This window comes from Triticum urartu, chromosome 7 (assembly GCF_003073215.2).
Source record: "Triticum urartu cultivar G1812 chromosome 7, Tu2.1, whole genome shotgun sequence".
Lineage (NCBI taxonomy): Eukaryota > Viridiplantae > Streptophyta > Magnoliopsida > Poales > Poaceae > Triticum > Triticum urartu.
In genome coordinates, this window is record NC_053028.1 from 494061477 (window position 1) to 494078660 (window position 17184).

Sequence of the window (17184 nt, forward strand, 5' to 3'; positions counted from 1 at the left end):
ATTTTTGTTTTCTGCAACGTTCCCCAACAGAAACCCAACCTGTTGTTGGGCCAGGATGCAGGCCCGCAAGCCCAATAGGCCCCACAGGGCAGAGTAGTAGAGGTAGGCCCAGAAGGCCTGCTTAAGAGAGGAGCTCGAGACAGCAGCGGCGGCGGGGCTTATAAGCAGGTGTGAGCGCCCTTCGGCTAGCGAGGTGGGACTAAACTTTTGTGCCCCTCGCCTGGCAGCGCACACCCTTTAGTACCGGGTCGTGGCACCAACCGGTACTAAAGGGGGGCCTTTAGTACCGGTTGGTTCCACGAACCGGTACTAAAGGGGGGTGCTTCCCGCCGCTTGGCCTGGCCAAAACAGGCCTTTAGTACCGGTTGGTGGCTCCAACCGGTACTAAAGGTGTCCCCTATATAAGAAACACTTCGAAAATTTTCAGTTTCTCATCTCCCACTTCTCTCTGCCGCCGCCCCGTCCCGCGCCGTCGCCGCCCCTGTCACGCCGTCCCTGTCGCGCCGTCCCCGTCGACTCTGCGACGCCCCCGTCCTCGCCACGTCGTCCCCGTCGACTCCGCGGCGCCCCCGTCGCCGGCCTGTCGCCGCACCGGCCCGTCGCCGTCCCTGTCGCCGCACCGGCCCGTCGCCGTCCCCTCGCTTCGCCGTCGCCGTCGCCTTTGGATCGACCTCACCTCGCCGTCGCCGTCGCCTCGACCTTGCCCGCGCGCGCTGTGAGCCCCTCCCCCGGCCCGTCTCCTCCCTCCAATCGATCAAAGCCACACCGCGCGCCGGCGCCGACCGTAGCGCACACACACGCGCGCACGCACACACACACTACATGCACACACAGACACACACTACACACACACACTACACGCGCACACACACACAATTTTTCTGTTTTTAGCTTTTAGTTTTTTCTGTTTTTCTGTTTTTCATACAAAGTTTTAGATGAATTAATTAGTTAGATTAGATTAATGTCAAATAGTATATAGAAATGTTAGTTATAATATATATAATGTCAAATGTTATAGAAATGTTAGAAATTTTGGAAATGTTAGTTTTAGCTAGCTAGATGAATTAGATTAATTTCAAATTGTTAGATGATGATCGATGTTTTTTTAGTTTCTTATATTTTTAGTTATAAAATTTAGAATTTGCATATATAAAATCATCACAATCCATCATTTAAAAAATGTTACTTTACTTTTGCGGCATATAGTATTTGTTGTCGACGATGCCCGGCCCGCATCCTCGCCGTCGACACGTCCGCGACGACGTCCAGCTGACCCATGTCCGGGACTGGGCTCCGCCGGGCTTGCACTGGGAGGTGCTGCCTGGAGGGGCACGCCGCTTGATGAGGAACCCGGCCCCGGGTCCCGTCGTCGACCCTGATCTCATTTGGTGGCGTTCGCGTGGGCCAGTTTCGGTGCGGAGGGAGCCGGCCCCACCGGAGGTGGTACGTCGTCGTGTCAGGGAGGAGGACGAGCATGTCCATCGCTACATGGTTGCGTTAGAGGGCGGCAGGTTCTCCAATACCTGGCAGTTTCTTCAGGGATCTCACTTCAGCTATGATCCTGTGAGGGTTCCTTCTCTTTGGGTGTCCACCGCCCGCGCCGCAGGAACCGCGAGTATCCTAGAGTCTTCTGTAGTATTCAATCTTTATTAGCTACCTAGCCAGTGATGTATTTGATATTATATCTATTATTCGAGACGATGTATTCGAAATTATATCTATTATTCGAGACGATGTATTCGAGATTATATCTATTATTCGAGACGATGTATTCGAGATTATATCTATTATTCGAGACGATGTAATTTGAATACTAAATTTTTTTATATTTCTTTTGGCATAGTTAAATAAAATCTATGGCGGACAATACCGACAGAGAGAGAGAACAGACCATGTTCGATATCATACGCGGGCCAGATGATGATCAGAATGAAGAAGATTTTGACGGCTCCGAATTTCTAAACAACATCGGAGAGGGTGATATGATATTCGATCGCGACGACCGAGAAGATGAAGTCATGAACTACGACGAAGAACATGTTGATCCTGAAACAACAAACACCGGCGAGGTATATATATTTATATAAGTAGGAATCTGGTGATCATCGCATGTTTTAAATGAGTTGAAGATATATTAACGAATCGATCTTTCTTCTTTCAGCCATCCGGATCGAGCAAATCTTCAGGCAAAAGGACGAAACGAGGCCCGAACAAAAAGTTGAAGGAGGGCGTAAAGTACAATATCGAGGCATTCAAACCTAATGGAGAACCATTAGCGCCTAAGAAGATTGCGGACAAGTTCGTTCGTCAGTACGGAGTTCTTGTGAAGGACCAACTCCCGATCTCCCTTCAAGAATGGAGAAAGCCAGCAAATCCACGTCCAGATGTTACTTTTGTCGACGAGAATCAAAAAAATCTGCTTTGGGATACTCTCATGGAACATTTCACCCTACCAGATAATTTCACAGAAGCAGATGTGCGGAAAGTCAAGGACGCTGCTTTTAGGAAGATGGCGGTTGCATTCAAGAACCACAAGAGAATGACGTGGGAGAAGTACGTCAAGGGAGGAAGGAAGACTCCAGTATTCGAGGGGATACTAGAGAATCAAAGTGCTCATTGGGACGATTTCGTGAAATTCAAGGATTCGGAATTAGCTAAGGAACGGTCGAGAATAAACAAGAAGAATGCCGAAAAAAAGGATAAGTTCCATAAGCTGGGGCCAGGTGGCTACGCGGTGGCAATGCCTAAGTGGGATAAGTCTGAGAAAGAGATGGAGGATGCAGGTGTCACTCCGGTTACTAAGAGCTGGCCCCCCAGGTGCAGGACTTGGTTCTATGCACATGGGGGGGAGTTGGACCCGAAGACAGGCAATGTTTCGACGAAGGCATGTCTGAACGGAGCCGACGATGCGCTACTTGTTGCAATAGAAGAGGCTCGATCGGGGGTGTTCCAGCCCAACAGAGAGAACGACGAGCTTACGCGTGCCCTGGGAAATCCTGAACGCCCGGGAAGAACACGAGGCAAGGGCGCTCTTCCGTGGTATGAGGGGTTTTCGGACTGGAACTCCGACTACAGAACCCGTGCGAGAAAGAAGATTGCAGAGGAGAAGAAGAGGAAGATGGAGGAGGAGCAGAGGAAGCGGGACTATGAACGCCTTCAAGGCCTAGAAGCAAGTCAAGCGGAATTGGCAGCTAAATTCCAGCGGCAGCAGGAGCAGATCGACTCACTTAGCCAGCAAAGGGGGTCTCAGCATCTGCAGCAGCTAGCGGATGATCCAGCATTGGATACCACCGCCCCATCCATGCCGAGAAGCAGCGTGGGTTCCACCCCGGGCGACGCAGTAGTGCTGGATAGATACCCCGTGGATGACATCATGAAGAACACTAACTGCGAGCTACACTTCAAAATGAAGAACATATCCATGAAGGTGGCGGACGCCGTTGCTTTTTCAAATTCCCCCGAGGCAACCTTCCATTGCAACCCGATTCCAGCGGGCTATGCTCGTGTCTTGGTTGATGAGGTGGTGGACCCATATTCGAAGCTACAGCTTGACATTCCTGGAGGTGACGACGAGCACACATTGGGAGAGGCCATACATCGTGTCATCCTATGGAGAAAGGATTGCATCATCTTTCAAAGGCCACCGACACCGCGTCACCCGACTCCTCGTCGAAGTCCGCCACCGAGTCAACAGACTTCCGCTCCTCCAAGTCCACCAACGCGTGAGGCCACTCCTCCTCCTCCAAGTCCGGCAAAGTGTCAGGCCACTCCTCCTCCAAGTCCGACACAACGTCAGACGTCCACTCCTCCTCCAAGTTCGGCACAACCTCAGGCCACTGCAAGTCCGGCACAGCTTCAGGCCACTCCTCCTCGTCCAACTCAGCCCCGTCAGCCGTCTCCGCCGCCTCAGCAGTCGCAGAAGAGACACCCCGCAGCTATGGTGCGTAGCGGTACGAGTCGAGGTCATAGTACAGGAAGTACAGGCGGAGGCAAGCGATATAAATATGGTCCAAACCTCACTACTCCTCTTCCTGTGAGGGCTTACGACAGGACCGAGGAGCAAACCAATGCCATAGTGCAGGCAGAAGTCGACGCCCATTTTGGACCGAAACCGCCACCGCCGCCAAGGGAGAAAGTGCATGTGGAAGTAGTTGACCACTTCATTCGTATGGCTCAACCACCAGCTCCTAAGCCTGTTGACTCAGACTATGAGCGCCACATCAGGAAGTTACATCGACGACGTCTACAGAAGGAGGCGAGCTCGAGCTCGAGCAAACAACAAGCAGCTGTCAAAAAATGCAGGAAAACCGTTGCCCAGCTGGGAAAACAGGCGGCGCAATCGACCCCCCCGCTTGTTGTGCCGCCAACAACACGTGACAGTACGCGCGCCCAATATTATTGTGGCCAAACAATTTACATTCCCGAGGTGGGCGATGTGGTAATAACCCAGGAGCATATAATGCAGGCTGAAGAACTCAAGATCACTGTTGGACAACTCCTTGAGATCGAGGACATGCCTGGGATTACAGAGGAGGAAATAAAACGGAAATATGTCCGGGGCCAACCTTTGGTCGAGCCAGAAGATGTCAACAAGCTCCCAACGAGAATGTATGAATTGCATCAGTGGTACATGGACATTACCAAGAGATCCAATTGAGAGTCCCTCATGGTGAATGTCAAGAAGGATGATTACTACCATGAGAAAGCTGTGGTCGTTGAGTATCCTGAACTGTTTCAGTTATACAATCAAGACGCACTCGACAAATCTATCGTCAGTTGCTATTGTCTGTAAGTGATTTGTTTCTGTAATTTAATTCTCAAGCTAGCTGTAGTGATCCTTTTGATCAATCATTACCTGTAATTATCCTCACTATATTCTTTTCTGTGGTATTATGCAGGATGAAGATGTATGAAATGAGAAAATGTGGACGCTATGGCATTGGGTTCATTGACCCAAACACCGTTAATGAATACACATGGAAAATGAACAAGCATCAAGAAAAAGAGGTAGAGGACAGCATGCTAGAGTTCTTGAAGCGCCTCAAATACAATGAAGATATACTACTTCCTTACAACTTCCAGTGAGTCACACTTTCTTGTACTACAAATTCTCTGTTTTTGCCTACTAGCTAGCTACATGTTTTTGCTTACATATGCCCGCTTAATTAAGACATGCAAACGTGTGTGCATGCAGATTTCACTGGATCTTGCGTATCATTAAAGTTGACGCCGGAACAGTTGAAATACTGGACTCGCTACTCAAAGCAAATAGTGACTATAACATCTTGTTTGGGATAGTCAACAGGTAATTTTAATCATTATTAACTATATATCTCGGCCTATTTATTTTGTCATTAATTTCATGATATGAACTATTTAATAATCCCTTTATTCATTTTCTTTGCCGGTGGGCAGGGCTTGGGCAAGGTTCATCAGCGTCACGGAAGGCGAATGAAAACCAAAGCTGAAATGGTTTCGATCCAAGGTAAGTAATTAAGTAGTACTAGCTAGCTAGCTAGCTGCCATCTCTTTAATTATCATGCTTGATTAATTATTATCTGATCAAATTAAATTCCATTCTCGTAATAAAGGCCCTGAAGCAGGCGCAGGGGACTGATCTGTGTGCATTCTGCGTTTGCGAGAACATTCGCATGATGGCGTCCGAAAGGAGCAGATCTCAAAGACAGGAATGGATACGCTTGTCAGAACACTATTCACAATTTTTACACCATTATCGATATCTAGTCAAACAACTAATACACATGCATATTGATCTCCTTCTTAACAGTTCAAAGAGGTGCGGGACAAGCTCCTACCAACGGAGCGCGTAGAAGCACTTCAAGAGGAAATAGCGGGATTTTTGCTCGACCAGGTCATAAATCCGAAGGGAGAATACTATTACCCGCTACCGCCCCCATGAACCACTTCCAATTGTCATCGTGCTCCGAAGGCACCAATTAGGCTAATGCCACTGGCTCCGAAGGCAACATGCATATGTAGGAGAAATTGTATATAGCTATACATGTGTGTATGTGTAAATTAATATGGTGGTTTGTGAGACATTGATGATATATATATATGATTGGTTCTACTAGAAATTCTATATATATATATATGCATAACGTGTACAATGTGTAGTACCATAAAATACCAGCAAACGAAAAAGAATTAAAATGGAAAATACAAAATTAAATGAAAAAGAAATCATAAAACCAAAAACCCCACAACCATTTAGTACCGGTTGGTGTTACCAACCGGTACTAAAGGGCTCCCGGCCCCCGGAGCTGGCTCGTGCCACGTGGATCCCCTTTAGCACCGGTTCGTGCTGAACCGGTACTAAAGGGGGGGCCTTTAGTGCCGAAACTTTAGTGCCGGTTCCTAAAACGGCACTAAAGGGTCTTACGAACCGGTGCTATTGCCCGGTTCTGCACTAGTGCAGGGGGAGCGAATTAGCGAGAGGGGGTCCATAATAGACGCGTAAAACACCTGTACGCCTAGGATTATTGCCTCTAAAGTTCAGTGGTTCAACTTTATTATAGACACGCGCATCAGCGAAGCTAATGACTAGAGCGAAAACACAAAAAAATAAAATGAGCCTGGGAAGACTAGGCTCCGAAAGCTCAGAATTTTCAGCAGCACCCAGCGAGGCAGTCGCTTCACAACACTGAACGATATGACTATGTCACTGAGGCATTGAGCTATAAATGTCGTCGTGGAAGGTGATAGTTGGCGTGATGGTACTGGTGCTGTGGTAAAAGGCAACGCGAGGACATTTGTCAGGCAAACATAGGAATCGATCGCGCACTTGAAGAGAGGATCAAGAACGAGACGTCCCCGACAACAAACATGGTGGTCCCAAAGCCCCGTGGTCGATATTTCAAAACTCAGAAGGGGTGCATAGCAAGCGAAATTTCGAAGGGTCACGTAGGTGCAGGAGGAAAACATCTCCAGCTGTTGATCAGCGTCGTGATCCAAGTAGATGATCCGGCGGAAATTGGTTGAAAAATAGATGCAAATACTTAACCGAATACTAGGCAGTATAGGCGTCTATTCTGTATAAATACTTTCGTTGGGCGTCTTTCTATTTGTGTATATGCTACATCCGTTCTGTTAGGCCAACTCCAACGCTCGATCCCAAACGGACGTCCGTTTCATCCGCTTTTCATCCGATTCGGGATGGCAATGGGGTCGAGTCTGGCCGGATTTGTGGATGTGGTGGCCGTGCGTCCAATGCGCACGGCCGCGCTGCGTCCTGTTCGCATGCATTTTATTTTTGCAAACACATATCTTTTATTTTCTTCATTGATTTGTGATACATGAAAACACATCACCAAATCTTGACTAGAATAGCAAGACCAAAAGAACAAGAACCACAAAAAGACATTTTAGAAGATATGCAACATCCACAACTGCTCCCGTAAGTTGGATTTGTGCCTTCTCAACGCATTCATTGTTGATCTGTGGAGGCTCGATCTTGCGTACTCTTTCTTCTTCGAGTCTAAAGAAATAGGCGTTGCTTCCTCGCATCTAGTCTCACATCTAGCATCTAGTTTAGCAACAAGTGCACTAGTCTCATCTCTAGCCTCCATTCTAGCTTAAAGTTCACGGACATCTACTAAATTGCATTCTATCAATATATCGATGTATTCTTCTTCCCAATACCAAAAGTTGTATCCACTCTACACAAGAAAAATTTAAGTTAGTACAACTTGTCAAATTCCAGAGCATAACCGAAGCTAAGTAGCACATACCCCATCGTTTGAGCACTTGATGAACACCCATCTGGGATGTTCCGGCGTCGTAGAAACGCAGTGCAAGACCTTCTTGGGCAGTCGTCGCACTTAACGAGTGGCAATGGTGCGTTGACGAGCTTTTGGGCTAGCACCGTGCCCGGCCGACGGCCGTTCGTGTATCTTTCGGCAAACCGCCGACAGTGTAGATCCGAGCGACTGGAGGCGGAGTCAGTACCTGCATGCGGCCTTGGGGCCTTGCCGTGGCCTTCTGGCCCGGTGCCCGGCCAGTCCATGGCACGAGCGTCCTTCATCAGCCGGGCGAGCTCAAGTCCGGCCGGATCAGCTCCAAATCCGACGAGAGCGCAAATCAGGTGGTCGTGGTTGGGTAGCTCGGGGCAGCGAGGGAACGGTGGCTGCGACAAGGGTTGAGGCGATTGCATGGCCAAGCTGCACAACGGTAACGACCGCGGCGTCGAGGGACGAGAGTGGTGGGGTGCGGCTGGAGCGGGGGGGGGGGGGGGGGGGGGGGGGGGGGGGGGGGGGGGGGGGGGGGGGGGGGGGGGGGGATAGAAACAGGGGGGTCTGTCTCCCCGACGGGCAGGCCAGGGGAGGACATGGGCAGGCGCCATGCGCCGTTCGTGCGTGTCCGTCGGCCGCAAACTGGGCCCAAACTTGAACTGGAAATGGGTCGAAAGGGGACAGAAAATGGACGACGGTCCGTTTGCGGCCGCGCGTTGGGAGGCCTGCTTTGTCCGTTTACCCCCGAATGGAAGCGGGTGGACAGGATGGGGTCGCGCGTTGGAGTTGGCCTTACACCATGTTCGACGAGTTCTTTACACTGTTCATCTTCTTCTTCTTTTATTTCTATCATGTTCCACTCTCAGGTTTGAGTACTGTTTCATCCTCTTCTTTCTCTATTTCTTTTTCTTTTGTGTAGTTACTCTCGCCTTTACGTGATGTGGACCCATCAGTTTGGCCTATCCTGCTGCTTCACAAGTTCATGCCATCGTTCTTCCCATGAAAACTTGCTACGCTATTTTTGTCAATTTTTTATTTTCTCTTCCCACAAATATCCATCCCTCTATTCAACACATGCATGCTTGTACTATGAAATCTCCCTTTGTCAAAAGACTTTGATGCCTGCCTTATGAACTTCAATTGAGATACCATTTTGATTTCGTTCATTCAAAGTGCAATGCCTTTTGTATGATTTGATTTGATTTTCAGTCCTAACATTTTGGTTCTTGTTCTACCAGGTTAAATTTTATGAAACTTGCTTTCTTGTTTTTAGAAAACTTACCCAGTACGTTAAGTTTTGTACTCCCTCCGATCTTTTTTAGTTCGCATATAAGATTTGTCGAAGTCAAGCATCGTAAAGTTGACCAACTTTATAGAAAAATAATATCAACATTCATAATGTGAAATCAGTATCAGTAGATGTGTCATGACTTAAAATTTCATATTGTATAACTTTAGCATGGTAGATGTTGATATTTTTTCATATAAATATGGTCAAACTTTATGAAGTTTGACTTCAAACAATTCCTATACGCAGAGTAAAAAGGACCGAAGGAAATATGTAGGAAGGACACAAGAGACAATTTGTATTATTATTGCATGGTTGCTTGAGAGAGCCTACGTTCCACTTACACCTCTCGCGAATTGATAAACTTTATGTCATCATTTGAAAGGAAATTGTTGTTGTCCTACAGTCCTCTGTGCTTGGAGGCCCAGCAGAGTCTACAAGAATAGATGTGAGCAGTAGACATCAAGAACCCACTAGAGACACCTGCAATGTACAAGGCCTAAGGCAATACTGCAATCACTATTTCGATCTACTATCATGTCGGTGTCCTTCTGCATGATTATGTCTAAGCACTCATGTTAGTTCATTCACATGTTTTCACTAAACTCATGGTCGATTCTTCGTGCAGACGATAGAAAGAGGGGCGAAGCTAACGGTAGTACAACAACGTTGATGGTACTGGAGGTTGGGGCCAACGGAGGAAGCCTCGCTAGAGTAGTAACAAGGTGGAGCCACCTCCGCGGTGGTGACAATACTTTTGGACCAATAAAGGAGAACTCGTTGTAATGGGAGGTAAGGATTAGGGGTGGCTAGGGGTAAAGGTTTGACCTAACGGAGCCATTGTGTATGACGGGTTAGCATGCAATGGTGCCGACATAGGCAAGATCAGATAATGAAGATGGTGATAGTGGGTTGGGCAACGAAAATGTCCGAGAAAGAAAAAAACAAATAACACTATAAGTTAACGTAAAATAATTGTAATTTTCTTACCTATAGGTAGACTCATGAGTTTTGCCACATCTATGGATAAATCATACAAAATTAAAGTTGCATGACCAGATGGCAAATTATTGTTGGAAAAGGGGAGTGGAAGTGAGCCCACAATGGAACTCTAGAGCTATTAATGAGAGGTTAGTGGGAATTTGACCCGTAAGTTTTCACGTCTGAGAAAACTTACCTTAGGTTTAGCCCCATTCAATCTTCGTCCCCATTGCACCTCTTTTTTCCGTTTGCTAAATGTCAGGTGCCTGAACATTTTTAGGGTGTCAGTCAATTTCTGCTTTTTCAGAGGCCGAAAGCAGTGACAAGAGTCGACCCTAGCAGGCCGTGTTGTGAAAAAGCCGAAGCCGGTGATAGCCGGCGGAAGCGACTTCGAAACTTGATGGGCGTGGGTCGAGGGGGGGGGGTGTGGTACGTGGGTCGCTAGAGTTGTTGCATATCAGGGTGGGGGCCTCTATAGGGATGGTCGCGGCGAGGGTGAGGCCGCGTGTGACAGCGCCCACTAGCTGCGAGGGAGGGGGGATCCAAGCAGTTGAGGCGGGTGGGTGGGCGAATGCATGATGAAGAAGAAAGAAAGGTTAAAGATGAATTGTGTCTGTGTGAGGTGATTGCGGAAGTTGGATGATGATCCGACGGCCAAAAAAAAATGAATGATGCCAAATTTGTTTTGACAAATAGGTGCTCCCGATATTATTTTTCAGAAATTGCACCCCATTAATTTTGTCTCACTCCACAGTCCACGCTCTCATTCGGCACAATTGTCCAAAAGGTACAACCAAACCCTAAATATCAGCAATGTGGCTAATTCACCAACTTGTGACTGACAGGCCACAAGTGGCCTGGCCTCCCTATCTACATTACCACCCCTCTTCCTCGATTGAATCCTTCCATTCCTTTCTTGCCATCTCCGGCCGCACCACAATGGCCACCACAACCACCGCAACTGTCACCGAACCTGACAATGCCGACGAGTCTTCACCACCATCTAAGAATGTCATGTACGAGCTAGCCGCGCGGAACATCTACTACGCGAAGCCGGCCGCGGCGCCGACATTGTCGCTCGGCCGGCTCCTGAAGCCATGCGGCGCGGCCCTTTCGACGCCCGAGTACATCCTCCGCGACGTGTCGCTCACGGCGCGGGCGGGGGAGATCCTGGCCGTCGTCGGCCCGAGCGGCGCCGGCAAGTCCACGCTGCTCGACATCCTCGCGGTGCGGACCGCGCCCACCCACGGGCGCCTCCTGCTCAACTCGGCGCCGCTCCGGTCCTCCTCCTTCCGCCGGCTCTCCGCCCACGTTCCCCAGGCGGACGTCGCGCTGTCGCTGCTCACCGTGGCCGAGACGTTCACCTTCGCCGCGTCGCTGCTTTACCATACGTCGGCGTCCGCGGCCTCGACCGCGGTCACGGCGCTCCTCGCGGACCTCCGTCTGGCGCACGCGGCTCACACGCGGGTCTCCGCGTCCCGGCTGTCGGGTGGCGAGCGCCGGCGGGTCTCCATTGGCCTCGCCCTGCTCCGCGACCCCGGGGTGCTCCTGCTCGATGAGCCGACCTCCGGCCTCGACTCCTCCTCGGCGTTCGTGGTCGTCGGCTGCCTCCGCGCCGTGGCGGCCGCCAGAGGCACGACGGTGGTGCTGTCCATCCACCAGCCCAGCGCGCGCCTCCTCTCCGCCGTGGATTCGCTCCTGCTCCTCTCCCGCGGCATCGTCCTCCACCACGGCTCCCTCGCCTCCCTCGACGCCGCCCTCCTCTCACACGGCTTCGCCGTGCCCGCGCAGCTCAACCCGCTAGAGTACGCCCTCGAGGTCATCGACCAGATACCCCATCCCTCGCCCTCCTCCCCTGAACCCAAGTCGGAACAAGATCTCACAACCAAGACATCGGATTCGGACCGCCACAGGCCGGTCATGGCGACACCGCCGTCGTTGTCGTGTACTTCGCCGTGCTCGCGGATACATGAGTTCGTAGTTCTGTACAAAAGGGCGTGGAAGGTGGTGTATCGCAGCAAGCAGCTGCTATTGACCAACTTCCTCGAGGCTGTCATCGTCGGGACGCTGCTGGGCACCATCTACATCAACGCCGGCTATGGCGAGGCCGGCGCACAGAAGCGACTGGGGCTCTTCGCCTTCACGCTGACGTTCCTGCTCACCTCCACCACGGAGACGCTGCCGACGTTCGTCACGGAGCGGCCTATCGTGCTCGCTGAGACGGCGGCTGGTCTGTACCGGCTGTCCTCCCACGCCACCGCGGCCACGATGGTGTTCCTCCCGTATCTCCTGGTGGTGGCGCTGCTCTACTCCTCGTGCGTCTACTTCCTCGTCGGCCTCTGCGCGTCGCCGGCGGCATTCGCAGTGTTTGTGCTGGTGGTGTGGGCGGTGGTGCTCACGGCCAACTCCTTCGTGCTCTTCATCAGTTCCTTCGCGCCGGACTACATCGCGGGAATGTCGCTGGTGTCGGTGTCGCTGGCCGGGTTCTTCCTCTTCTCTGGCTACTTCCTGTCCCGGGAGAGCACGCCGGTGTACTGGGTGTTCATGCACTACGCCTCTCCCTACAAGTACGCGCTGGACGCCATGCTCGCCAACGAGTACTCGTGCGCGGCGAACCGGTGCTTTGGGGTGGCCGGCGCCGGAGAGGAGTGCTCCGAGACGGGGCGCGACGTGCTGGCGGCGAGAGGCCTCACGGCGGAGGAGCGGTGGACGGGAGTGCAGGTGCTGTTTGGATTCTTCCTCCTCTACCGGGTGCTCTACTGGGTCGTGCTCAGCCGGAGAGCGTCCAGAGCCAAGAGGTGACCATTGATCGATCCATGAATCTCGTCTCCTCCATTACTACACTACGTAGTGCGTATACGAGTGTGTGTGAACGCATGCATGGAGAAGAAGGAGCTTCGTGCATGCGACAGTAAAGGTACGCCAATGTCAAAGTTCATCGACAGAGTGGTTAACCGGTAATTAAGCTGCTATACTGATGTATATTGTGAACATAAAATGACCTTCTACATAAATGTATGCATGGATATGGATAATAAACAGTGAGAATTCTCTACATGCCATTGATTATACTGATGGTTGGTCGATAGTATAGAGGGAATTGAGCCCTTCTTCAGTGGCATGTGAGGAATTCTCTAATGATAATTTGTGGGTACTGGCTTGATTTTTGTAATAACTTTGGCTTTCTTTTCAAACGTTCAAATGTAGTGCAAATATAATTCACCTGAATATTTTGAATGCCTGGCCATCGCCGTCTTTTAAGCATTCGAAAGGGTAGTGCGATTATAGGTAACCTGGTCATTTGAAGTCCTGGTCATCTTTTCAAATTTTGGATCAAGATATTGCCATGCATTTTTTTCCAACATCGCTTCATACAATCTTTCTAGAGAATTATAACCACGTACAGTTTGCTAAAGTTGTGCAATTTCAGTACTCCAATTGTAGGCTAACTGTTGTCTAATCTTAAGTGGCTAAGGTTATGATATTTCAGCCAACAGACAATTAACAAAAACAAAATAAATGTAGTTTGATTTGTCTTGTTAAACACAGGAAAAATTAAAATTTTGATTTGACCACTGATCGGCAAAAAAAATCACCTGTCGTTCTCCTTGAGCGCTTCTCTATGTGATAGAAACAAAAAAGTATTCAGTAAACTATCTATCTGATCATGGTATAGCCATTATACATTTATCCAAGGCATGTATTTTAATCCCAAGACGGTAACCTTGACCCCGCTAGCAAAGTCATTTCTGACGGAGACGCTATATGGTGAACTCTTCTCAACCAATCACAGCCCGCCACCATTGCATGTACTCTACTTCATCATAGTTTTTGTATTAAACGAATGATAGGTAAATATCTGAAAATAATACTTCTGTGAGTTCCAAAATGTATTTTTACCAATAATTGAAACTAGTTCGAAGACTTCAATTTTTTTAAACTTATGTATTATTTTCTGATTTTTTGATTTAATTCAATGATTTTAGCGACATTAAAAAGTTCAACTATTTTTATTTGAATTTCCATTGTTTCTATTTTTTTAAAATACGAGTCATAAACATTTCACAAATATCAATTATTCCAGTCTTATTTCAATCAATTTCAGAAACATTTCACACAATTTTCAATTCAGTCATATCTCAATCAGTTCTAGAAATATTTCATACACGTGCCAAGAAATTCACTGTTTTGAAACAATTTACAAATATAAATCGTAAAATTTGACATACCTTCCAACTATATATGTCACTTTCTGATCAATTTAGGAAATATTCTATATGTATTTCACCCAAGTTTTCAATTGTTTCAGACACATTTTAATAATTTTAGTCATACTTAGGAAAATTTGGTAAACTTGCATTTTGAATTTGGAAGAGGGTCACCCGCGCAGGCTAGGAGGTGTGTGACCATGTGTGTTTTGGCTGGAATAGAGTTGGGCCTCTTTGATTCACGGGGATCCGTAGGAATAGAAAAATCATAAAAATAGAGTATCATGTCCTCTTGTATCCTGTATAACTAGAAACCTACATAATTTTGGATGGAATAGTGCTTGACAGCCCAAAAAAAAAAGAAATTATACCAAGAGCTTTGAGTGGATGATATTTTAATGAAATACAAATAAATTCTATGAAAAACAATCTAAGGATTCTAATCCCACGAGCCAAACGACCACCTTAGGAAATGTTTCGAAGCACTCAAGGCCTGACGAAAGGGACTGAGTAATGTTCCGGGAAGAAATGTGTTGCGTCCGATGAACATCAAACGACAGGGAAATTCTCCTGCTCCATCAACAGGCGCCGTTGCAAGTCTCACAAATTTGCGATATTTGTTACGCGTGGCCCAGATACCACACTGCAGAGCTGGGGACGCATGATAGACAGTCGACGTACGTACAACGCAGAAACAGCACTGCCCTTGGACGAGTTTGGAGAACCAATCACATGCGGATGAATGATTTGTGCGCGCATGATCCCATCTCACAAACTATATTGTACTAGTAGTAATACGGTACTGATGAGCTACATTTGTAGCTAGCGTGAACCTGGTGTGATCGATCGTCGTATAATTATCAGCCCTGGCCTATGTGTGCATGCCGATGTTTGTGCATGCATGTGAAAGTCTGCATGCGGGTTCGTCGGTTAGCTCCAACGACAGCGAGTTCCGTCCCGTCTCGCCGAGCTTGCCTCCTCACGGGCCCTTGGAGCTCTCTGCGCGGGAGGGTGCCCGTGAGCTCTTCCTTTGTCGCCGGTCAGGTAAATGAATGTCCCGTGTCGCCTGGGATGCTAACCAAAGCTCTCGTGACTCATCAGGCTAAGCTCACCGCGCAATGGAAAATGATTCTCTATTCTCTTCCGATGTGGCACCGCGCCACCGCGATGCCTGGCCTGCACGGGAGTAATGCTAGACCCATCATGCAGGCTGATTTGTAGGATTAGGATGGGGGGGGGGGGGGGGGTGAAGGGCCCATCCGACGGAACGTCTCCTCTCACTCAATGCATATTGTCGAAATTTTTGAAATAAATTCAGAAATAAATGTGAGCACCACGACTTGAACCCTGATGGCCTAGGGATACCATAGTCCCTTTAACCATCCAACCACAAATTGATTCGCAGTAAATCTACAGGTTTAAAAGCCACATATGGCGTAAACATTTGTAGGAGGTTACATAGGTTTAGCATTTTCGGCCTGCATGGTGCCGGACGAGCGAGCGGCTCATTCAGATGGGCCTCACCATCGCACGCGCCGGACGGACCAAAGCTGCGCGAGGGTCGACATGCAAGATTTTTAATTAGAAACTAGTTTTTTTTTTTAAAATACAGACGCAGACGCTCATACATATATATGTACACTCATCCTTATGAGCATACGCATACATCTTACCCCTTGAAATCCGCATTGTCGCACACGTCAGACGGACCAAATTGCCATTAATCACCATAATTTTTGGAGGGCGCTCCAGGTCGAGCCCGCGAGTCCCCTTATTTAGTGGTTGAAGGAGGATATTTGGAGCGCACTCCATCACGAAAACGGATTGGCGCGGGTGACGTTTCGGCCTCCCATTGAGCTTCCCGTCTGCGTCGCCGCCTACCCTCCCTTGCCGTAGGGCCGCCTAGATCGCTTCTAGCCATTCCTAGTCCCCGTCGACGACACCATGGATGCTGCCTTGATTACCGCGTCTGATTTTGTCGATTTGGAGTCTAATAACGCGACTTCAATGGCTCAAGTGGCGTCCGCCACCGCTCAGGGAAGCACCTTATCCACACTGTTGGCAATGATTCTGGCAAAGCGGTGGCAAACCTTATCTCGCCATATGTAGGTAGGGGCCTCCAATCCCTGTTACCGAAGGGATCGAAAAAGTAGAAGGGGAAGGGTCGCGTCGTTGCCCCTCCTCCCTTCCTCCCGACGGTGGGCGAACTTGGGGCGCCTTCCCGGACCTAAGCCAGACTATAAACGATGATGAGGTAAAAATACATCATTTTCTTCGTATGCGGATTTTGATTGAATGTGAGGTGAACGTGGAAAAAGATTGGCAAATGTGCAATGTTTTTTAATTAGCGGTGATTATGCGAATTGGGGGAGGAGACGGTCAATAATGAACCATTCCTCGAAAGTATGATGGGTGATTCCGTCAGGACAAATGATTTCGATCTTGAGGGTGCATAATAGCCGCATTTTTAGCAAATGGATGTGTCTAGTCAAGATACGGAAGTTGCTAAATTCTAAGCCTCCATCGAAGAAGAAAGCAATTTGTAGAGAAAACTTCACCCTGGATGAGGATATTGCGCTTGTTAGGGGATGGGAAGATATCTCTCTCGATGTGGTCACTAAAAAAGATCAAACGAGTGCAAACTAAAAAAGATCAAACGAGTGCAAAGTACTGGAAGTATGTAGAGGGGCGTTTCAAAAATCATCTTGGGCGGAGAATGAAGTGTAGTCTTAAATCTCTCAAAAACTGATTGGGTATGATTCAAGATATGTGCAACAGTTGGTGGGTTTGTTTGGACCAAGTGAAGCACGCTCCTCCTAGTGTTGTCATCATTGACCAATATGTTAAAAAAATCATTTCCATATTTGCGCTACTTTGAGCATTTTCTCTTCAGTTTGAGAATTTGTTTATTTTAGCAAATGATAGAACAAGATATGTACCAAAAATGGCAAAGTCG

The 17184-nt window shown here is 48.5% G+C and overlaps 1 protein-coding gene across 1 annotated transcript; it reads left to right on the forward strand.

Moving 5' to 3' along the window:
- The first annotated feature begins 10866 nt into the window (after window positions 1-10866).
- Window positions 10867-13233, forward strand: LOC125523275 (ABC transporter G family member 4-like). Its single transcript, XM_048688326.1, has one exon. It carries the CDS (start codon window positions 10960-10962, stop codon window positions 12820-12822), a length of 1863 nt encoding a protein of 620 aa, XP_048544283.1. The 5' UTR covers window positions 10867-10959; the 3' UTR covers window positions 12823-13233.
- Window positions 13234-17184: the final 3951 nt, after the last annotated feature.